The sequence below is a fragment of the Enhydra lutris genome, unplaced genomic scaffold, assembly GCF_002288905.1.
Source record: "Enhydra lutris kenyoni isolate GAN:26980312 unplaced genomic scaffold, ASM228890v2 scaffoldscaffold3, whole genome shotgun sequence".
Taxonomy (NCBI): domain Eukaryota; kingdom Metazoa; phylum Chordata; class Mammalia; order Carnivora; family Mustelidae; genus Enhydra; species Enhydra lutris.
In genome coordinates, this window is record NW_019154087.1 from 41,635,527 (window position 1) to 41,657,563 (window position 22,037).

Genomic DNA, 22,037 nt, shown 5'->3' on the forward strand with positions numbered 1-22,037 from the left:
AATAATAATAGCACGCTTCTTGTTTTTGTGAAAAATTCTTTTAGAAAGAAATTACTTCCACATGTTCAGGAAGTTTTCCATAGTTAAAATGTCTTTGAAAAACCTAAGTTTGGGCTCAACAAATTGTGATTTCGCAAAAGGTCCTCATGGATGAAAGCAACATGAAAACAGAGTGCATCACCAAAATGAGCCCAATGGTGCGCTGATCTGCTCCTACCGCATAGGAGAAATGTTTTTGCCCTTCAAGACCCAGGAAGACTCGATCACCTGTCGGGGCTATTGCTAATCTCTATACTCACTTTGTTTTAGAAGATTCTTTGTGGGAGGATGAAGATGATGACTGTGACTTGGTTTCTTTCTCCGGTCTGGCTTTCTTGCTATCATGGTCTTTCTCTGCTTCAGCCTATTAGTGTATTATAACAAAGTACACTGTTAAAACACAGATGTACGGACAAAACAGAAAAGACTACACAGCAAAGGTAAAGAGAGTCACTGGACTTTCGGCGACACCTATACGCACACAGCAAACTTCTAAGTACCTATACTGTGTGTGTTTCAGGGGCCAGAGGGAAGTAGACAATCAAGATTTGGTAATTTGTACAGAGACAGATTTTCGCACAAGGAAGGAGTATTCTTCCCGCCCAGAGAAGGGAGGATGTCTATGTCTAAGTAAGGGCTAACAACAGGAAGAGTACGTAATAGTTCTCATCACATCACTGACGTTTTTCTAAATAGAAAAGGATCAATAAAGCATGCATATTCACAGCAAGTGACAACGGATGATTTTATGAGTAAGGACATCCCCCTTTCTTTCAAAATGACCATCCACTTATGCCCACTAATTTATTCTTTGTATAAAATTAGGAGTGGAGTATTTAAGGCTCACTTTTCATCTAATGAAAAACAAGAATACTGTTGAGAAAGAAACAGGGTTACAAAACCCTCTGTGTCTGTAACTTATAGAGAGGACTAGAAAGACATACAACAAAAAATGGTTACTTTGGGATTCTCTTTTTTCTCCTCCACTGACACAACTGTCTTCCTTCCTTTTTAAGAGACTGTCTTTCTATCTCTCTATACATATATGGGGACACATGTTTCTACTTCTCAAGAAACTTGGAAAAAATGAAGGATAAGTATAATTTTAATGAAGGAAGAGTACAAGCAGAATTCTAATTCTACAGAGAGTCACATACCTCAGAAACATCTGTCTGCACCAAATACAGTGCAAGCTAAATACACGCAATGATTAAGAGAACAAAGAACTCTTCCCGGCAGAAGTCTTTCTCCCTGGTCAACAAGCAGACCAGGTTCACGTAGACTCAGTGACTTCACAGCGGCTTCCTTCCCACGGGTCTGAGCTCACAGAAGCACTCCATGGGAAGAACAGCAAGTGACAATAAAGTGATTGCTGGGAGTCCTTCAATTAATTCTGATGCTCATTTAGAACTAAACTCCTCCAACTGTCAGTTCACCAAGAGAGAAATCTGGGACACCACCCAGTCAATCTAGGACAATCCCTAAAAAACCTGAAATCCTCTGTTAAACCCTTAGAGGAAAGAAAACATTCTTCACGCTAACCGATTGTGAGAGGCCCCGATTTTCACCACTGTCTCTCCCTCATTCCCTAATTTCTCCAAGAAAAATGAATAAATTAAGATGGGCAGAGCTTATTAATAAGCAGCTTGGCCCCGCTCAGAGGAAAGGGACTGGGAAAACTATGCCCTTCCCCCACCAGACATTCTGCAAACAAATGTGCCAGTGTGCCTGTCCATTCAGCCCTTTGGATCTCCTCTGGAAAAGCGTTTTATCTCTTGTTTCAAAATGGATCACTCAAGGTGGCTTACAAAGGTACAGGTTCCTTGGTGTGTACACAAGTGAGACTAGGAAGAAGGGAAAATGTGGGGAGAGAAGAGAAACGAAGTGCAAGGGAAGGCTTTCCCCTCCTCCAGGCTGATTCTGCATGGCCTGCACATAGCCGACAGCCGCCAGACGGCCTCTAGACAGAACTTGGACATGGCTGGTCCAGAGTGACTAAGCTCAAAGACTCAGTGCACAAATGGGAAATGTAATTATTTTTATATTGATTAAATGCTGAAGTGGTGATGTTTTAGTTATACTGGATTAAATAAAAATTTAAAAATTATTTTCACTGTTTTTTTGCCTTTTTGTATTTTTAAATGTGGTTACTAGAAAATTTAAAATCAGATATGTGGTGTACTTTGTATTCCTAGGAGACAGTGCTGTGCTACAGTTTTCTAGAGGCGATCTGCAAACTGGGCTCTGAACTTTCAATTAGCAACACAAAGGAGGAATTATAAAATGTACAGGTTAGGAGTGCCTGGCTGGTTCAGTTGTTTAAGTGTCCGACTTTTGATTTCAGCTCAGGTCATGATCTTGGGGCTGCAGGATCAAGCCCCCGTGTTGGGCTCTGTGCTCAGCAGGGAGTCTGCTTGAAATTCTCTCTCCCTCTGCCCCTCCCCTTGCTCTAACAGCAAAGGTACAGATTACAGATTAGATAACAACAGAAATATGCTCAGAAATATAACCATTTATTACAGAAGACTGGAGAAAAAGCGCCCTGGGGGACCCTAGTAAGGAGAGAATGTGACGTAAACAAACAGGCACATCTTAAAGGCATAGGTGAAAGAGGAGAGGGAATTTCACACAGCTGTTTCTCTCGTGGCCTTCAGCAAGGAAGTCGGGGCCAGCAGCAGAATTCTGGAGCACAATTCAGAAGAAATGAAAGGCGCTGGCACATGGCCAGGAGAAGCCTCCTGGGGTTCCACACAGCACACAGATGCCCATCCAACAATTCGTAATGGTGACCCTTGAGAGACCATCAAGTCTAGCAGAGAAGAGAGAGTAATCTGGAAATGACTGGGTTAAGATAGAACCTTACCATTCTCCTTGTCAGTTAAGAACCTACTGTGCCCAAGATTGTCTGCCACCGGTGAGCCCACTAAATTCCCCTCCGTTTTAGATTAAGGGCTGGGAAGTTGGCCCAGCAACCAGTGCGAGAAGATGGGGGATTTCTCTCTGGGCAAAGTCACAGATTTGCTGAACTATCCAGACAGGCATTAACTTGTACACATGGTAGTTAGCAATATATACTTTTTCCAGTGGAAGGTAATTAATGACACATAGGATAAGTCCCCACGGGAAAACTAGGCATAAACTGTCCACAAGGTTACTTCCTCAAAGGTTACTTCCTTTAAAAAAAAAAAAAAAAACAAAAACCACACACACACACACACACACACACACACACACACACAAAAAAAAACAAAAAAGCCCACCAAACCCCAGAGGTGGAATGAGAGTTCATTTTTGTTTGTCTACCTTCACACTGCTTAGGGCATGCTGGTTAGGACCATAAACCAAAGTGGCAGACCTTAGACACCACACATGAGTATAAGCCTGTCACAGGGAGTCAGCCCTCACGAACTGGACACACCCCTGGCTTGTACCAATCAGTGACTTAAGAGAACGGCTACAAAACCCCCAAGAAATCACCAAACACAAACGCTGACACTAACACGAAACGCCCGTGTTGGCGCCGACTAGAGTACTATGCTCACCGCACTGACAGGCAGCGCGGACAAACCATCACATTTTGTAAGCTGGGACAAAGTAAGCCATTAAACCCAATGAGCAACACTCCCCTCGTGATGGCCCTTGCCTGCCTGACCTCAAGCCTGGGGGCCTAAGGTGAGGGTCTCTGTACACTGTGCACTTGAAACGCCATCATCTGCTGTCTGGAACAGTCACAGAGGCTTCCCTGGAGTAAGCATTTGTGAAGTGGCACAGAAAGTAAGGTGAGTGGCTGAGGTCCCCAGGAGCAGGCCCAGTGCTACAACTCTAAGCGGCTGGATTTAGGAAAGGGCCCTGAAACAGCACGCCAAGCAGTACTGAGCGGCGAGAAATGCAGTCTTGAATTCCAAGGCTGAAAAGCAGGAGGCAAGGTGTTCTTCAGATGTTTCTGGGACAAGCAGCCTTTTGAAGATGAGACGAGGGTGATGTATTCTCTCTTCAAGAGAACAAAGAAGTCTCCTGCACCCTGTGGGTTAGCCACAGACCAAGCCCCATTCCAGGGAACCCTGTGTCTGCTCTGGGCTTTGGGCTTCCCTTTCTCTAGAGGGATAAGCGCATCGACAGCACCTGATCTGCAACAGGAGGAGGCTGGGGGCTGGTGACTGGTTCCTAACTGACGTGTTTGCTTTTTTTAACCTGTGGGTCAGGCGGCCAAGGATTACCTGCCCGAGGCTGCCCCACCCGCAGAGTCACAGTCAAGTCCCAAGACCATAAAAGGAAGAGCTCCGGCTGTGCTGGGCCAGGTTGGCTGCCAAAGAAGAGCTCCTGCAGGGCAGCCGCAGGCCTGCCCCAGCATCTGGCTCACCGTCCAAGTACCCACAGGTAGCAAAGGGAAAGCGAGAGCAGCTTTTCCAAAATGGACACTCATTTTAGGCCACAGAGTTTCTACCAGGAGCTTAGCTACAACAGAGCCAAGGAGCATCTAAAAGGGAAACAGATGTAGAAGGTAGAGGGGTGTGGGGGTGGGGACGCAGCACACTGGAGTGGCAGGAATGGGGACAGCAGAGGGACTGAGCCAGGATGACACTCTGTCAGAGTCAGGATACTACCAATCTCGAACCTCTCTCCAATAATCCCCCCAAGAAGACACTTGGCCACCAAAAAAAAGAAAGAAACCAACCATCGTGTGTGAAAGAGAAGAACATCGCTAGACCACAGGAGCCAGCGCGAGCTCCAGCCCTACTTTTGCTAAGCAGCCAAGTGATGTTAGAGCCTTCCGCGATCCCATTTAGAAAAGGGAACAGCTGAGCTAGTGACCTGTAGTATCTTAGCGCTCAAAACTCTAAGACCGTTGTCTCCCTCATGGAAGCAAGCAGGCTTGGTAGGACCTGGGGACAGGAAAAGTAAAGAAGCAGCCTTCTGGGAAACTCAGGATTTGCCTCTGCAGGAGGTTCACTAAGACAATGACACAATGGACATCAGGTCCAATTAGCACCAAGAATGAGGGTAGGGATTGAGAAGACAGATTACAGTCACTAGGATAAATACTACAGAAAAGGAAAAATAATGCGCTTTCCCCCTTCTTCTTGGTGAGGAAATACACAAGCATAAAGATCGGTTTAAAACAGCCTCAGCAGGGGTGTCTGAGTGGCTCAGTCGTTAAGGGTCTTGCCTCTGGGTCAGGTCATGATCCCGGAGACCTGGGATAGAGCCCTGCATCAGGCAAGCCTGCTTCTCCCTCCCCCACTCCCTCTGCTTGTGTTCCCTCTCTCACTATGCCTCTCTCTGTCAAATAAATAAATAAAATCTTTAAATAAATAAATAAAATACAACTTTGGCTACCATCTCATACAGTTATGATGCTCTTCTTAGGGCAATTAACAAGGCATGAAGAAATCAGACATCAGTGACTTTAGGAAACTGTAAGGCATGACTTTTCAAACCCTCGATTTTGAAGAAGACTAACGGAAAATGTTGGTCTGAATAAACCATCAAGGAAAGACAGACCCTGGATACAAGAAGGGACTGAATGATCTGCAAGCAACAGAAACACAGTTTCCCACGACATCCCAGAACTTCCTCTTCCCATTCCCCAAAACTGACATAAATGACAGCTCCGAAATGTTACTTCCAAAAATGCCAAAGCTTCTTGGTCAGAGAAGCAGTTATTTTGAAAAATGAAAAGGCAGACTTGAATGAATATACCTCCTTGTTCGGCTATCTGTCTACACAATGGTTAGGACAGTCTGGCATTTTATTTGAGAGGCGATCCAGACAGTGACTGAAATTAAATGAGATATTACAGGGACGCCTGGGTGGCCTAGCCGGTAAAGCGCCTTCAGCTCAAGTCATGACCTCAGGGTCGTGTGAGATCAATTGCTTTATCTGGATCCTTGCTCACTGGGGAGCCTGCTTCTACTTCTGCCTCCCGTTCTGCCTGCGTGCTCTCTCTTGCTCTTTCTCTGTCAAATAAAATCTTTAAAAAAAGAGAGAGAGAGAGAGAGAGAGAGAGAGAGAGATCTACAAAATGCCTAGAACGCTTAACCCGCACACGGAGCGCCATGCATGTTAGACGTACTGTTAGAATGCTCTCTACTGCTCTGGGCTGACTGTGCTTATTCTACTGTACCTCTCGACTTCCATTTGTCCTCACGGCCTGGGAAACTAAGCATGGTTTACAAACTGTAGAAATGAAAACACAAGTTGTATTTGAAGTTCTAAACTGTAAGCTAGATGAAGAAATTTGTGGTTTTTGTAGGGAGCACTACGTCAAGTCACGCCTATTTTCTCCCACAGTTTTCTCCATTTTTCGTCATGAACTGCCCCCTGCCTAGTCCTTTAAAGGAGTAAATACATTTCTGCAGAGGCCATGGCTGACAGCTTCATCAGAGCCGCTTTTACCCACCATTACGTCCTTAGGGTGATCTTCTGCTTTTAAGTCTAAAGTGGCTTCAAGGATCTGTTAACCTCCCCAAAATTTGTGCTACATTTTGCACCACGAAAGGAAGAGACAGGATTTAAGCGAAAAACTAAAGTTCAGGGGCGGGGCAGGGGGGGGGCTGGTTGCCTCAGTCAGTAGAGCATGTGACTCAGTCTCACGGTGATGAGTTTGAACCCCATGACGGGCATGGAGTCTACTGAAAAATCAAAAAAGATAATAGAGAAAAAAAAAACAAAATTTCACTAATGTGAAGAATCAGGCACATTCTTCAACTGCTCAGAGAGTTTTCTAGTGTTCACACTTAAAATGAAAGCAATGAACAAACCGTCACCATCCACATTTGTGGCAAAGCGCTGAGGCTTGAACAGAGACCAGACCTGCCTGCCTCGGGGCCCAGGCACACATGCTGAGGGAGGCAGCCGCTCAGTGGGAAGGCCTGAACAGTGGGAGTCAGGGCCCCAACAGGAAACGGGGGAGCCCACCCACTCCGTGAAGGAGCTCAGATTCATACTCCCAATATTCATAATACCTGGAACCCAGCAGAATAAAACCAAAAGACCATGATTCTCTGATCATGAAATAAGTACACAGTTGGATTATTTTCAAATCAATTTATCAGACAGCTTCTAACTAGTGACATAGTTTAGGCAAGGAATTCCTCACTGCCTAGATCCATGATGTCGAAGGAGCCCACCAGAGGATACTCTCGGTCCAAAGAACCAGCTTTGTACAATCCCCAGCCCTGCTGTACAGCTCTGCTCCAGCAGTTCCCAGCTCTGCCAGACATCAGGATTCAAAAAACACCAATGAAGGGGGCAAGGGAGGGAGTGCAAACCCCGTTGGCAGCCATAAAGGCTCCCGGGGTGACCATCATGTGTAGCCAGGGTCTGGAACAGACCAGTCTGGTTCAGACCCCGATCCTGCCGGTATCACAGTGGAGGGGCAAAACAGTTCCCAGGGGCAGATCTCTGGTGCCTGCCAAAGCATTCAAGAAAGCATATATCTGACTCAGCTGAGAGTCATTATTTCTCCATCCTCTAGACAGAGAGCTAAGTGAGCTGCCCTAGTGGAGCAAGGCCAAGGGCTGGGAACAGCTCTTTAGAGGGCACGACTCACATACTCAACAGGGAGAGCTGAGACTCCCATTCCAGAGCTGCAAGCAATGCTTCTAGATTTGCACTGGGGTATGGACTGGGCTGAGAACTGTCTGCGGAAGCCTCCAATTTCTAACATTCCCAATTAGTACGTATTTTAGAAGCAGATACTTTGCCCCACTCCAGCTAATGCAGAAGGCTCACTAGAGACTAGGTAAGACCATGACGGCTGGGAGATGAATGATAAAAAGATATCGCAGGAGGAAGGGGAGGTAAAGGAGTGCCTTCTTAAAAAATATTTATTTTAGAGCAAGCGAGCAAGAGAGAGCATGCACAGGGGGAGGGGCAGAGGGAGAAAACCTTCAAGCAGACTCCCCGCTGAGCACGCAGTCTGATGCAGGGCTTGATCCCATGACCCACGAGACCATGATCTAAACCAAAACCAAGAGTAAGAGGCTTAACCGGCTGAGCCACCAGGTACCTCCAAGGAGAGTACTTTTGAACCTCTCTTGGGAATGAGATGTAGGGACCTTTTTCCTAGCCGGGCCCATCACAATTTCATCCATAAAGTTTTACACTTTTAACACACACCCAGACCGTCTTAAAAGTTTATCCAACCTGGGAATATACCCTCTTCTAGCTGAAACAGCACTGACCGGAACCGGATCCCACCCAGCCTGAGTTGTCGGCTGCAGTTGCGGTGGTGAAACACACCCTCACGTCTCATTTAACAAGCTTCTGGAAAAAACAGTCGCCCTTTGCCATTTGATAAAGTCATGTTATATTTTTAACCTAGTGGAGTAATTGGTTGAATCACAGACAGGACAGCAGGCTTCATGATCTTTCTGTCCTTTGTTATTCTTAGCTCAACTTCCAGGACTGAGTAAGAAGTTTTTTTGTGTACTTCTAAGAGTGTTAAAAAAATTTTTAACCCTTGTCAGCAGGAAAGAGTTGGCTCTTCTTGCGCCTTTCACTCTGAATCTTGAACAAATTTGGAAAGAATGCCACTGGAGGAAAAAGTCACTTATCTTTTGCCATGAAGCACCAGCAACAGTGTATCAGGAGCTCAGTGATTCTAGATCTAGGACGCAAGGAAGGAGTCTGTCCAAAACAGTGGTGTGTCCAAGTTAACTCTGGATCTTAAGTGGTGTATGAATGGTTTTTGTTTTTTTAAAGATTTTATTTATTTATTTAACAGAGAGAGAAAGAGAGAACATAAGCAGGGAGAGCGGAAGAGGGAGAAGCAGACTCCCCGATGACCAGGGAGCCCGAGGTGGAGCTCAATCCCAGGACCCTAGGGATCATGACCTGAGCCAAAGGAAGATGCTTCACCCACTGAGCCACCCAGGTGCCCCATGAATGTTTCTCTTTCCCCATTTTGTTTGTTCCTTAAATGAAATTTCCAAAAATTGTGATAACAAAATGACAGATTTTCAATACCTCATAATATACCATTATCAGTCCTGCTTATTACTCCACAAGGTATCCTAACCATGTGTTTAATAGCTCTATAACTTTTTTTTATAATGTTCTGCTTATGAATAAAAGCCTTTTATAGAGGTCACAAATTCTAAATCTGGTGGTTTCAAATTAATGAGGTGCTAGGCAGCCATGAGTTAAAACATAGATGTAGTACCGGTATTAAAATGGATCAGACCACAGGAGTAAAACTGGCATATAGCAGTTCTTTCAGTAATTCAGAACACTGATTAACATTTCAGTTCATGGAAGATATTCATTTCTAGGGCAAAACTTAATAATGGGTTGGGTGGTAAATACCAATGTTATCATAAAAAATAAAGGTGTACCCCAAAATGCTACATTATCCTATAACAAGATATCCTTTTCCATGCCTGCCGCACTTTTCTCAAACTAGCAAAACTGCTGAAGGGATCTAGCATTTGCTACTTCTTGGAGGCAAAGTGGGAAGCCTGTAGGTCCACAGTGACAGGGTCATTCTGGTGTAGGAGCAAAGGCTACATGAGATCAGAGCAGATTTCCCTCCTGTCCTAAGACAACTCAGGGCTCACAGCCAGCCCCAGGCCAACAGCAGGTACAATCCACCCGCTTCACTCACCTTTCTTTTTTTGGCCAACTTGCTTGAATTGTCTGCGCCTCTCTTCTCCGACTCCAGCTTCTTCCCTGCGGGGTGCTGCTTGTCCTCGGGTTTCCTCGGACGGCCCCCCTTGCCAGGAAGCTGGGGTATCCGAGAAAGAAGGTCCAAGGTTATCTTCACCATCAAGATTGGTGGGGGAGGAGTGTCCCTGAGTGGGGACAGCAGCTTGGGGTCTCTCCCAGGTCCTGGTAGCTTGTCCTTCCTGCGGTCCTCCTGGACGACCACAGCGCGCCGGCAGCCACTAGTCCTGCCGCTGCTGCCGTTGCTGCCACTGCCACCGCTGCCATGAGGCAGGCCCTGGCTCTGCGTCAGGGGAACCAGGGCAAAGTGCTCGGGGCTCCTGGCCCCCACATTGTCCTTCGTGGGCTCCGGGCCCGAGAGTGCCTTTGAGGGGGCCAGCGGCCCGCTCCTGTGCTGCTTCCGCTCGCTGGGGCTGGGCGCCACAGGCTTGGGCTCTCTGCTGTCTCCGGCACGGGGCCTCCCTTTCGTCTTCACCTTGGGCTTGTCTTTGGAAGGCTGGTCTTTGGAGCCATATGGAGGGGGTCCTGGCTCACTTTCCACCTGCAGGCCGGCCCGTGGGTCTGCCTGGGCCGAGGCCTTGACAGGCTTCTTGGGTTGTTTGGTTCCAACGGTCTGCCTCTGCAGGGGCTCCTGCTGCGTGGGGGACTTCTGACAGCTTCTCTTGCCGGTGTGGGGGCCTTCAGAGGAGCCCCGAGGGGCTTTGCTGGAGCTTTTGAGGGGAGGATCTTTGGATTCCGTGCACTCTTGACCGTGACTGGAGGTGGGGCCGCTGCTGTCGCCTCCACCCTTGCCCTTACTGTCTGGGTGCCGAGACGGGGGCTCTGCGTTCCCCTGCGCGTCTGGGGGCGCTGTGGGCTGGCTGACTTTGGTCAGCCAGTTGTCCAGCTGCCATTTGTTCGTTGTGGGAGGCTCAGGCTAAAAACAAAGGACAAGAGAAAAATGTGAACTGACCAAGGATGATAAGCTCTTCTGTGTTAGTCAACCAATTGTACAGGACTCCCCCAGGGAGATGCAGCCATTCCCAAACCTAAGAATTCGGTCTTTTTTATCCTTCTCTTAATTACAGGTCAGAGTCTCTCTCTCTCTTCCCCCCCACCCAGGTCAGAGTCTCTTAATAATTAACTCTTAACACAATCTTCCAATCTGTTTGTACTACATGAATTTTTGTTGTAGCACATGCTGACTAATGACAGACCATGAGGTACAGACCACTGACCACTGCTGAGAAATCTTTGTAATATTAAGTATTTTGTTTTCATGGTAATTACAGTGCGATTTAGACAGAACTGACACATTTGGCCTGTAAACAATCAGAAAATAAAGGGGGAAATAAAGAATGAACAGAATCCTTTTATCAAAAGGATTTTCAGAAGGCTAATGAATAAATTAATTCTTAGTGATTACCTACAGGCTTTATTCTGTTTTCTGAGACACTTTTCAATTGAAAATGACCTTCCTCAAGACTTGATTTCATCTCTTTACTTAAAAACATTCAACATTCATACATGACAAGGCTGGCAGTATATCACGGATTACAGCCTGACTTTCAAATTTTCACCTTGGTAAAAGAACAAGTGAAGTCATGTTAACCAACTAAATTGGTCCCTAACTTCAGTCCCACTTGAATTCTTTAAAAATCAAACATTAAGTCTCTTGTTAGGGACAATCTTATCTGAATAGGATCTGTTTTTCTGAGAAACACAGGGAGGCTCCAGAGCACACAATTAAAGCGGTGAGATTAGACTGATGATATGTACATCTGATCCGAGGAATAAACAGAGTTCCCAGATTTCTGGTATCTTAACTGTTGTTTAAATCTTTGTTGCTGACTGACTACTGATGAATCCCAACAGGTCTCTCTAAGTAGATTATTAAAAGCAGACCCAAGGACATTTGGATCTCCAAGTTCCACTCTATGTCTTGCACATAGTGGTGGACGTGCGATATTTACTTGAGCATTTTCACGGGCATATTACTGTATGTACACATCTTACGCCATATGGAAATAAATTCGCATCTAAAAGGGTGGGCAATGATTACACCTTTTGAAAGGGCAGTACATCACCGACATGCTACATGTTTCTAAGACCCATTCATTCTGATGGGTGGTTTGTATGAATCATATACATAGCACACCAGGATGTTAACTGAAAGATATTCCACGTGGAATCTAACTGGTGAGATGACAGATAAGGAGATCACTACAGTAGGTGGACGGTATTTTACAGGGAGAGACTGCTAACAATTTTCCTGAGTGGAACGTCCCAAACAATTCAACTCTGTAAGAACACAACAACCTAGTACAGCGAGACATGCAGATATATCGTAAATAGCTGGGAAGAAGTTACGTTAAAAAATGATCAGGTAGGTATTTCCTCGGCTTGGTGTGATTACAAGAGAAGAGGAACTTTAAGGAACCAGGTATGACTAAACTTTGGCCACAAAGAGGGCTGCAGAACTGTTTTTTCTGCCTGCCCCTTACTGCTGCTTAATCTAATAGATCTCCTTCAGTATCAACGCTACACCCAGGCTCTCATTTGAATTTCAGAGCAGGGAGGAGGGAAGAAGGAAAGTGCTCTAGCGTGCCAGGCATTTATTTTGCCACAGGAAATCTAAAACCGTATTCCATATTCTGAAAAGACAGGAGGATGGTGAAGGGTGGAGAAAAAGATCAGCACCCAATACCTACTTGTCAGACAGTATTTCCTGCAAACACTTTAGGGGGTGGTAATCCAGGCGGCTAACTGGGGACAAGGCATTACGATATATCCCTTGCCGCTCACCTTAGGAACTGAACCCTTCAAACTCTGTCTTGGGAGGGGTGCGGCTCTCCCACCCGGGCTGAGTTCACAGCCCACTGGAATCACTGACACACTCTACAGGAGAGGATTTATTCATGAACCAAAAAGGAAAGTCATTCCTGGTATAGATAACATCTGCTCTCCCCCCACCCCAAAACAGGGCAGTATAAGATACATTTAGTAGGAATGTCCTACTAAAGGAATGTCCTGATTACAGAAATAAAACACATTTTCTTCTACCGTGGTCCTAAAAATGTCCAGAAGGGAGGCATATGGCCCAAATGCAGGGTAAAATTGAGTCTATGTACCCAGACAAGGAGAAAGGGTAAGGCCAATCCTTTCTACAGACCTGCTATGGAGACGGGAAAATGTACAGAATTCTTTTAAGGTCAGATATTTGGATGTTGGGAATGGGAAAAACTTTAACATAAGGGATCGACTGAAACGGATTTCACAATGAATTTTAAGTCTAAGTGCTGGGTAGGATCAAGGTTTGGCCTTTGCTTTCTTGTCCTGCCTTTCCTTGTGCCCCACTGCCAGCCTCCCAGGGCTGGCGCAACCCAAACACTGCACACTGGGCGTGAAAAAATACCGGACTGGTTTTCATCTGGCGCCTTCATAAACGTCTGTCTGTCCCTTTACGTCTCCTAACTCCTCAAACTGTCAGAAGTTTGTGTATTTTAGGATGAATTGTAATGCTGAATAAAAAGTTTTGAGGTATATGCAAATATGCCCTTTTTATTATTTTATTTTTAGTAAAAACATCATCATTATTAGTGAGTAGGAGTCCTAAAATGAAAGGAAAAGAAAAAGGAGAGAAGTGTGAGAGAGGCCTGCTGTCATAGTGAAAAAGACCTCAGAGTTAGATGGCCATGGGCCTGAATCTTGGTGTCACTACCTTTTCACAGGGAAAAGACAGCTCCCCATCTCACAGGGTGGACAGAGAGCTAAGTCAAATAATTCATGAAAAAGTACCAAGTGTCTAGGAGGCAAATCAACAAAGGCAGTTTACTACAAAAACAAACAAACAAAAAAACTGGACAATGAATAGATTAGAAAACTAAGGAGATCCTCCTTGAATAACTAAGAATAAAAGCATTTTTTTCTGAACCGAAGCAATAAAAAGACGACGGTTTGTCCATCCTACATATTCTCAAAAGCTGAGATTTACATTTTGATTCACACTATAAAGCAGACACTGAAAGTGGCTTTCCCCCAAGTTCGCCGTCAGCCCATTGACAGACATAGGACATTTGAGATCTCATAAGATCACTGGACTACTTTGTCAAATGAACTTAAAATGGAGCCATAAAAAGCAAAATTCTCAGTGTTAAAACCAGATTTTTAAAAGGGTGAGAAAGTTAAAACAAGTAACTGTGGCCTATTGTGGAATTCATGTTACTCTCACACAGATTTACAAAAAGGCAGGTATTCCTTTTCAAGGCAGAGAAGGTAGTTAAATACACTAGAAAAAATCAAAGACCCAGACTAAGTATTTCTGGTGAAGTCAAGTGTCAGGATATGACATATAAACTGTGTCCCAAATCTAGACAGATCTGCTCATCAACACAAAGGTACAAATAGGAGCCTCTTTGGTAAGGTGCTTTAAAAAAATAAAGTAGGATGGGAACATTTATTTTTCAACTAAGAGTCTCTAAATCTACTCCAGTAACCTTCTGAGCAGTAAGATACAACGGTTTCAAAAAAGATACAATGGTTTCATTAATACAAACACCAGATTAAATTTTTCTTTCAAGTTTCAATTATTCAGCCAAGTCTGTACCATTTCCATTTTATTTCAACTAAATTTTATTATGTAATCTAATTCTCTTCCTTCTTTTATCAACCAAACAAGCATGCAGATTTTTCTAATTGAATAAGGTGAGACATAAAGCAAAGATCTTATAAACAAGGAAGAATCACACAATTTGTCCGCAAAGCCTAATCAGTATCTTTTTCCCTGGGGCACAGAAAAATGATTTCAACAGTAATTAGTATCACGCAAGGAAACATTCCCCAGAAATACAGAGAGTAGTGTCCAAAATCTGAAAGGCATTTTAAGTAGAGTTAATGCTGATTCATGTTTATTCACGCCAGAAAATATTTATTGAGCACTTACTCTGTGTCAGACATAAATTCGTATCTAACAAAAAAATGACACTCAGTTATTTTTCCGGCCTCCCTTGCCCTCCCCCGGCTGTTAAGCTCACTACGTGTCCTCCAGATGCATTCGGTTAATGCTCTAGTGGGACTGCCCTGATTGCTGCACGCAGAGACAAACACCGGGAACTTTTAACGCTTTCTTAATCAGAAAGGCTCTTTCCCAGGATTCCCATCTAAAATATGCAGAGTAATTTTCTCTATACAAGCTGGTCTAGCTCACCAAGAATGTCTTTCTTCCCTTTTCATGCTGGAAGACTACTGGAAGTAGTCTTCCCCAGCATAATTTTTACATGGCTACTCCAAATTTTGAGGGCATCTGGCAGCCCAGATTGTTATTAAACTTCTTGTACTCCACGATCCATAAAAAAAAAAATAGAATAGTATAAATCCTCCAGATAAACTTAGTGCTGGCGATTTGCCATCTCATCGGTTTATCTTACAGAATCTCCCAAGGGTGGGTGACAGGCAAACACAATTATCCCTGTTTCACATGGAGCAAAGGGAGCAAGAAACAGCCCTGGCAAAGCCACTTGGCCATCCATTTAATGCATGGCTTTTAGTGATTCAAAAATAGAACCTCTGATGACTTATTGTAGTTCACGTTCCTGCCATCTGCTAAACTGGGCTGCCTCCTTTTGATTTCCTTAATTCATGCATTCCTGAAATTTCAAAAAGAATTTTCATTAAGATTAAAACAGCAGCCTACTAAAAAACGAGTTCTCTTTTTCAATAGAAGGGAAAAGAAAATGGTGTGCAAACATTCTTAATGAGTTGCTCTTCCCAACAACGCTAGCAACAACAGAGAAGAACTTATCATTTTAAACAGGAGAGAGAAGACCGCTCTCCCAAATCTCTCGTGCCGAACGTCTGGTAAGAAGTCAACGGAAACGGCAGACTCTACGCAGCACGGGAGTTGGAAACAGCCGTCCCAGGGGGCAGCACCACTCAGCCCAGGGTCAGCACTGGCCCACAGCAGACTCTAGCCCCGAAAGACAGGACGCCGCCATCTTAGATGGCCTCTCTGCCTCCTGGAGGGGACACGGTACCTCAGGAGCCGGAGTTTCTAGGGGCTCATTCTCTTCGCTGTCACTTGAGCTGCTCTCGCTCTCCGAGTCCGAGGAGCTGTCTGAGTCACTGGTGCTCTCTGACTCGGCACTGCTGGAATGTGCTGAGGCCGCTGCTGCTGGAAGTGACTGCGGGGCACTGCGAAGCAACCCAGACAGAGTCTGAAGACACCTCACAAGGTGGATGTTTTCCCTCTCTACGTATTTCCCCTCTTGGCCACTTTGTTGCTACTCAAAAGAAAGGGCCTCAGTATTACCTAGTATTACTAAATCAACCATACCATCCAGTTCAGAGAAAGGCCCAGAGGGGCTCAAAAACCAGTGAAAAATCCTGAAAATAGCTCACCAAAGAATTACATAAAAGAGAAGCCTGTGGAATTTTGCTCCTCAAGAACATTTTGAGCCACAAAATTTACATTTGATGGTTTACCAAATTCTATGAGAATTTGGTAAACCAGAGCATGGACAGGCCACCTATTTTTCTAAGTAAAGTTTTGTTGGAACATGTCCACTCCCATTATTTTACATATTCTCTATGTCTGCCTTTATACCCCGGAAGCAGAGTTGAATAGTTTCCAGACAGGCTAGACAGCCCACAAAGCCTAAAATACTTACTTTCTGACCCTTTAAGTTTACTTTAAGTGGGTATATATTAGCCCAAAGAAGTTAATTTACCAAAGAAGAACAAAAACATTAAAATCTCCCTCTATTCTCTATATGAAAACTACCCAAATGGTAACCAGAGAATATTGAATATACTGAATATAAATGGGTGTTCCTCTAGACAGTGACCTCAAAGATAATCCAGTCACACTCTTGGGTAGGATGATAAAAGAGGCCTTTCTTTACAACTGGCTTAGCATCACCCCCCAAATACCACCCAAAGCAGAGATTAACTACTCCAGTTTTAAGAATAGGGCAATCAGGGCATGTGGGTGGCTCAGATGGTTAAGTGTCTGCCTTTGGCTCAGGTCATGATTCCCAGCTCCTGGGATTGAGTCCTATGTCTGGCTCCCAGCTCAGCGAGAAGTCTACTTCTCCCTCTCCCTCTGCCTCTCCCCTCTGCTTGTGCTGTCTCAAATGAATAAATAAAATCTCAAAAAAGAAAAAGAAAAAAGGAAGAAGAAGAAGAAGAAGAAGAAGAAGAAGGTGGTGGCAATAATTCTAGGTCAGTGAGAAAACACACAATGATCGCACTCCTGGAGACACACACAGAATTTCACAGCCCGTCTTAAAAACTTGCCCTGGATGGAATTAGCCACAGCAATAAATCAATAACTGAAATCTTGAAAGCCTCCACATCTACCTAAAATATGAAATAACTTACTAAATGAAATTGTTTATTAAAATAATTAGAAAAAATATATTATATAAAAGTCACTAGTTGGAAGTAATTTTAAAACACACACACTATGCTATGATGTAATTTCCTCATATAAAAACGTTACATGGAGCTTGTGATCCCTTTCACACTGGTAGCTTAAGTCAGTGATGACTGGAATGAGATGCACTCTTAATGTTATTCCTGCTTCTAATTTATGGCCACCTTTCCTTTTTTCTTTTCTGTCACTTTCAAGTTAGGCTGTTTTGTCATAATTTACAGGACCTTAAAAGCTACCAGAATTACTGAACAGAATATAAACAAATGAGCAGAGTTTAGGAATATACGATCTTCCTCCACATGAACTATCACATCGCCTGTTCGACAGGAAGAGTTTATTGTTGTGCTTGTCTCAGAATGCATGACCTCATCTCACCAAGTACAACAGCTACTGCAGTTTAACTCTTTGTCAGTGGAAGGCAGGTAATGGAATATTAAATCATTAAATTCAGTACCAGAGGAAAATATTATAAAGGTAGTTCAGATAACTCCCATTTCCAAAAACTAAAGCATCTTATTTTCTGAAATATGGCTGCTGTTTACAAAGTGAAAAGAGTGCCATTTTTCATCACACTAACATGCATTCTAGCTCATTTTTAAAAGCAGCTGAGGGGCACCTAGCTGGGCTCCATCGGTAGAGCATGGAACTCCTGATCTCGGGGTTGTGGGTTCAAGCCCCATGTTCGGTATAGAGATTACTTAAAATCTATTTATAAAATGAATTAAAATAAAATGAAAGTAGCTGAAACAATTAGAAATTCATGACTGAGAAAACAGGCACTATAGAAAAGAATTTACAGAAATGATTCAGCTTTATGATTTTTGAAAACAGCAAATAAATCTTCCATAAAAACTTTCATAAAAACATTGGGCTCTTTATAGCATAACCTTTAAAATACTGGTTATATAATACTGATGAAAGTGATTTCAGCTTATTTTTAAACTCTCAAAAAATTATTTTAATTAAAGATTTTATTTATTTTATTTGACCAAGAGAGGGAGCGCATGCACAAAGAGAGGGGGAGCACCAGAGGGAGAGGGAGAAGCAGACTCCCTACTGAGCACGGAGCTGATGTGAGGCTGACATGGGCTCTGTGCCAGGACCGTGGAATCATGACCTGAGCTGAAGGCAGACGCTTAACCGACAGAGCCACCCAGGCGCCCCCAAAATTTTATTTATTTTTAAAGATTTTATTTATTTACTTGAGAGAGTGAGAGAGAATGAGCACAAGCAAAGGGAGAGGCAGACCTCCACTGAGCAGGGAGCCTGATGCAGGACTTGATCCCAGGATCCCAAGATCCTGAGCTGAGCTGAAGGCAGACACTCAACCGACTGAGTCACCCAGGCGCCCCATAAACTCAAAAATTTTAAACATCTAAACTGATGTTTTAGGTGTGTACAGGGACTTTCTCTTTTATAGCATTAACAACCTCTCCAGGCTGACTAGAGCTTCCAAAAAATTTAGAGCTTCCAAAAAATTAAATAGGTACTTTCTTCTAACTATGATCCTTCATGTCCTTCCCCAGGATGAAGCTATGAAAGCACTAAATAGGGCTGTATTTCCTTCATTTGGTAGAAAAGGCAAACACTTTGTTCGCACACGCACACGATACCTTGGAGGTGCAGATGCAGGAGGAGGCTTCTCTGGGCTCTAGGAATTCACAATAAGGGGAAGGAGGACAAGGAAAAGAACAAACAACAGGTTAGGATACGCAGCTCAGCAATACCAGATTTAAAAGGATTCCTGGTATGTTGGGGTGTACAAAACTTACTTGTTCGTTGTCACTGTCCTCACTGTCACTGAGCTGAAGGTCATCTTCAAGCATGCTGAAATGGGCAGGGACAGAGACATCGTGGGATTTAAAATATTTCTAGAAACTTGTTTCAGCATACAAATAGAAAATATGCTTAATGATTAAAAAAAGAAGGATGGGATAGGTCTAATTTTAATTTATTCATCAAATGCTTCATTTTCCTGGAAATGAAAGTTTTACTACTAGAACACAGAAACACGTTTAGTCCACACTCCTTACCACCTCAAGACTGACTCTCTGACACATTCTGAGCATTAAAAAAGCAGAACTACCACAAGATTGGGATCTGTGGCCAGCCCTGAGACTCAAGTTCCCAGGTCTATAAACACAAAACAAACAAGAACAACAACAAAGACAAAAACACATGCACAACACACTCTACTTTCTTCTATAGTCTCTGACTGGAATAAGTGATTAACCATTAATAAGCTAATAGTAGATAAATACTTGTGAAGTGTTGCGAATGGTGTCAGGGCACCTTAAGAAGTGCTCTACGTGAACTCCATACACAGTAAGATACAGGAAGCTATTGAGGCCGTGGTCACCAAACCATGCAGGTACCTTCCATTTCTGTCCAAAGGACATGATTAATATTGTGCTTTATTTTTCACTGCCCCCCCATGCAAATTCTCACACACAAAGTCTGCTTAAACACTAATTATTTGAAAGAGTAGTAATACAAATAATCTTGTTGTCTAAACAGTATGTTTAACCTTACTGATATCACTCTGGTGAAAATAAAACCTCAGTTCATTTCCTCAAAGTTATCATCATACTTATATCTACGCATTCTGGCTTATGAGCAACCTAAATATTAAAAGCAAACATGACACTTCAATTTTTAAAAAAGTCATTTTCCAATCTGTACATGTTTACTGAAATCTTAGCCCTTCCCTGTTTCCTCCCTCTTACCATCTTCCATGGGGATGCCTATGTGATTCAAAAGAATGAATTAGTCGTTAACTGCTTGCTCCCACTTCCCCCCAAATTTATGAGCATAACTATTTGAGGAAATATTAGTGCAAGTGAAAACAAAGCCAATCTGCTTAAGTATTATTAATGCTCCAAAAAGCAAAATTATGTTGGAGGTTATAATTCTTTAGTATTTCTAAAAACACCTCTTCAACCAATAATCTGACCAGTGATTTTTACTACAAACCCATTAGCCTGCCACTGAAGTTAGCAAGCATGATTACTTTGAGAATCCTTGGTAAAATCACTGTATTTTCTAATGAAAATAAATGCTAAAACTTGGCTCTTTCATAAGGACCACCTACATGCAGTGTTGTAACTCTGCCAAGGAACTATTTTCACCAACAAATGTACTAAAACTATCCTGTAATCAAGTTTCTAAAAAATATGAAAACTGCTAGCTACTTATAAATGTAGAGGCTGCTTGATATTTACCTAACAAGAGCTCCCTTATTTTAGCAAGGCTAGAAAACACAACCTTCAGATGCAGGACTTAGCAGTAGATATCATAATCATGATGGTATACAAGAAAAAGTCACACAACAGTGTTACTTGCCAAGTCGTGCCTTGGCTGGGGCATACCTAAGCTAAAGATAAACGATGTATCTTTGAATAAATATAAGGTATAATACAACCCGAAACAAAACAAAACAAAACCCGACAGTGTATTCAATATTAACCACCACCAATAAAACCACAATAAGTGGACCTCTTGGTTTCTAAGTCACTGAGTTTTGCATAAAACTGATTTGCTTTAATTTCCTGAAACATCAATAATCAGGTAACTAATCACAATTCCTCTTGTAAGCAGGGGGTTAAATATTCTAAGTTGTCTGCCTGGCTTCCACAAATACATTCTGCTAACACATTAAGCTAGAAAGCATATGTTCTGACTTTTTGCTCTACTTGTTCTTAGGGAATAAAAGGGACTGTAAAAATGTCCCAGATTCTAAGAATTTCACCTTTAGAGTCTTACATAGACAATAACAAAATAAGCCTGCAGGTATGACACCTACAGAGATGAGGGACAGTGACCTCAAGGAAGAATGCTCCAGATATCACCAGAGAAACACTCAGAAAGCAATGATAAACCAATAGGGTCAAACAAAATCTACCACTTATGTAGGATATACTGGTTATTTATACATGATATTTCATTTAATCAAAATTCATGGTCCAATTTATTTGATACAAAAATCAGTTTGTTATTGTTAAGAGTGAGCTCCAATAGGCCCAATGTGGGGCTTGAACTCACGACCCCAAGATCAAGAGTCGCATGTTCTATCAATTGAGACAGCCAGGCACCCCAAGGCAAAAATCAACAAAGTGAATTGTCCATGTCTGCCACCTCTGCTAAAAGCAACCACAGAATCTTCCAGAAACCAGAGTTTATTATATCACCAGAACAGCAGCTCAACATAAACCAGCATGCTATTAGTGGGGCTAAGAAAGATACTTCTAAAAGCTTTTTTTAGCAAACCTGTACTGAATCTATAGTAAGAAAAAAGTTATTTAAAAACCGTATCTAAGTTTTACTAATACAGAAAATTATGAATGCCATTGTGATTTAAAAAACAAAGAATCCATATAGTTGGGGGAAATCTAACCCGATAAAAGATAAAGGTTTTATTTTTAGAGATAAGGACAAAAATTTAAAGGAAGCAGCTGCTAAAATCGCCAACTTGTCCCACCAACAAATCTATCTGAGGCCAAGCACATAACTCTAGCACACCTCCCATGGTACATGTGGGAGAACTGGTCCTTAATGTGAAAAATGGGAAAACTAATTACAGCACATCTGGGTGACCAGCTCTGTACTCACTAGATGGGAATCAAACCTCTTAGACCCTGTCTCACTCCTACCAGTTAGATCTAGGTCAAGAGAGCATAAGGCCCAAGGGACATCCTCAACTAGAAGCTTTTCTGGGACAGGACCAAGTCATTTTCACCTTCACATCTTCTATATCCAGGACTTGGCAGGTAACCCTAAAAGGCCAGCTGAATGAGTTGCACCCCACCTGCTGAGGACGTAACAGTACCAGAGAGCTGGCCCACCATGTCATCAGAGTCTCCAGACACTGCCTTTACTTACGGCCCTGCAGGCTGCCCCTGATCATCCCCTCACGCTCTGAGGG

General features: G+C 43.2%; 1 protein-coding gene across 3 annotated transcripts in view; it reads right to left on the reverse strand.

Annotated features, from left to right (window-relative positions):
- The window catches only part of LOC111153808 (AF4/FMR2 family member 1), a 125,677-nt gene that overhangs the window by 13,172 nt on the left and 90,468 nt on the right, over positions 1-22,037 (reverse strand). For all 3 annotated transcript variants that reach the window (XM_022513065.1, XM_022513056.1, XM_022513073.1), the window contains 5 exons: positions 18,889-18,943; positions 18,730-18,767; positions 15,717-15,873; positions 9,647-10,621; positions 300-403 (listed from right to left, as the gene is read on the reverse strand). In XM_022513065.1, the coding sequence (XP_022368773.1) occupies positions 300-403; positions 9,647-10,621; positions 15,717-15,873; positions 18,730-18,767; positions 18,889-18,943 (1,329 nt within the window). The remainder of the gene's footprint in view (positions 1-299; positions 404-9,646; positions 10,622-15,716; positions 15,874-18,729; positions 18,768-18,888; positions 18,944-22,037) is intronic.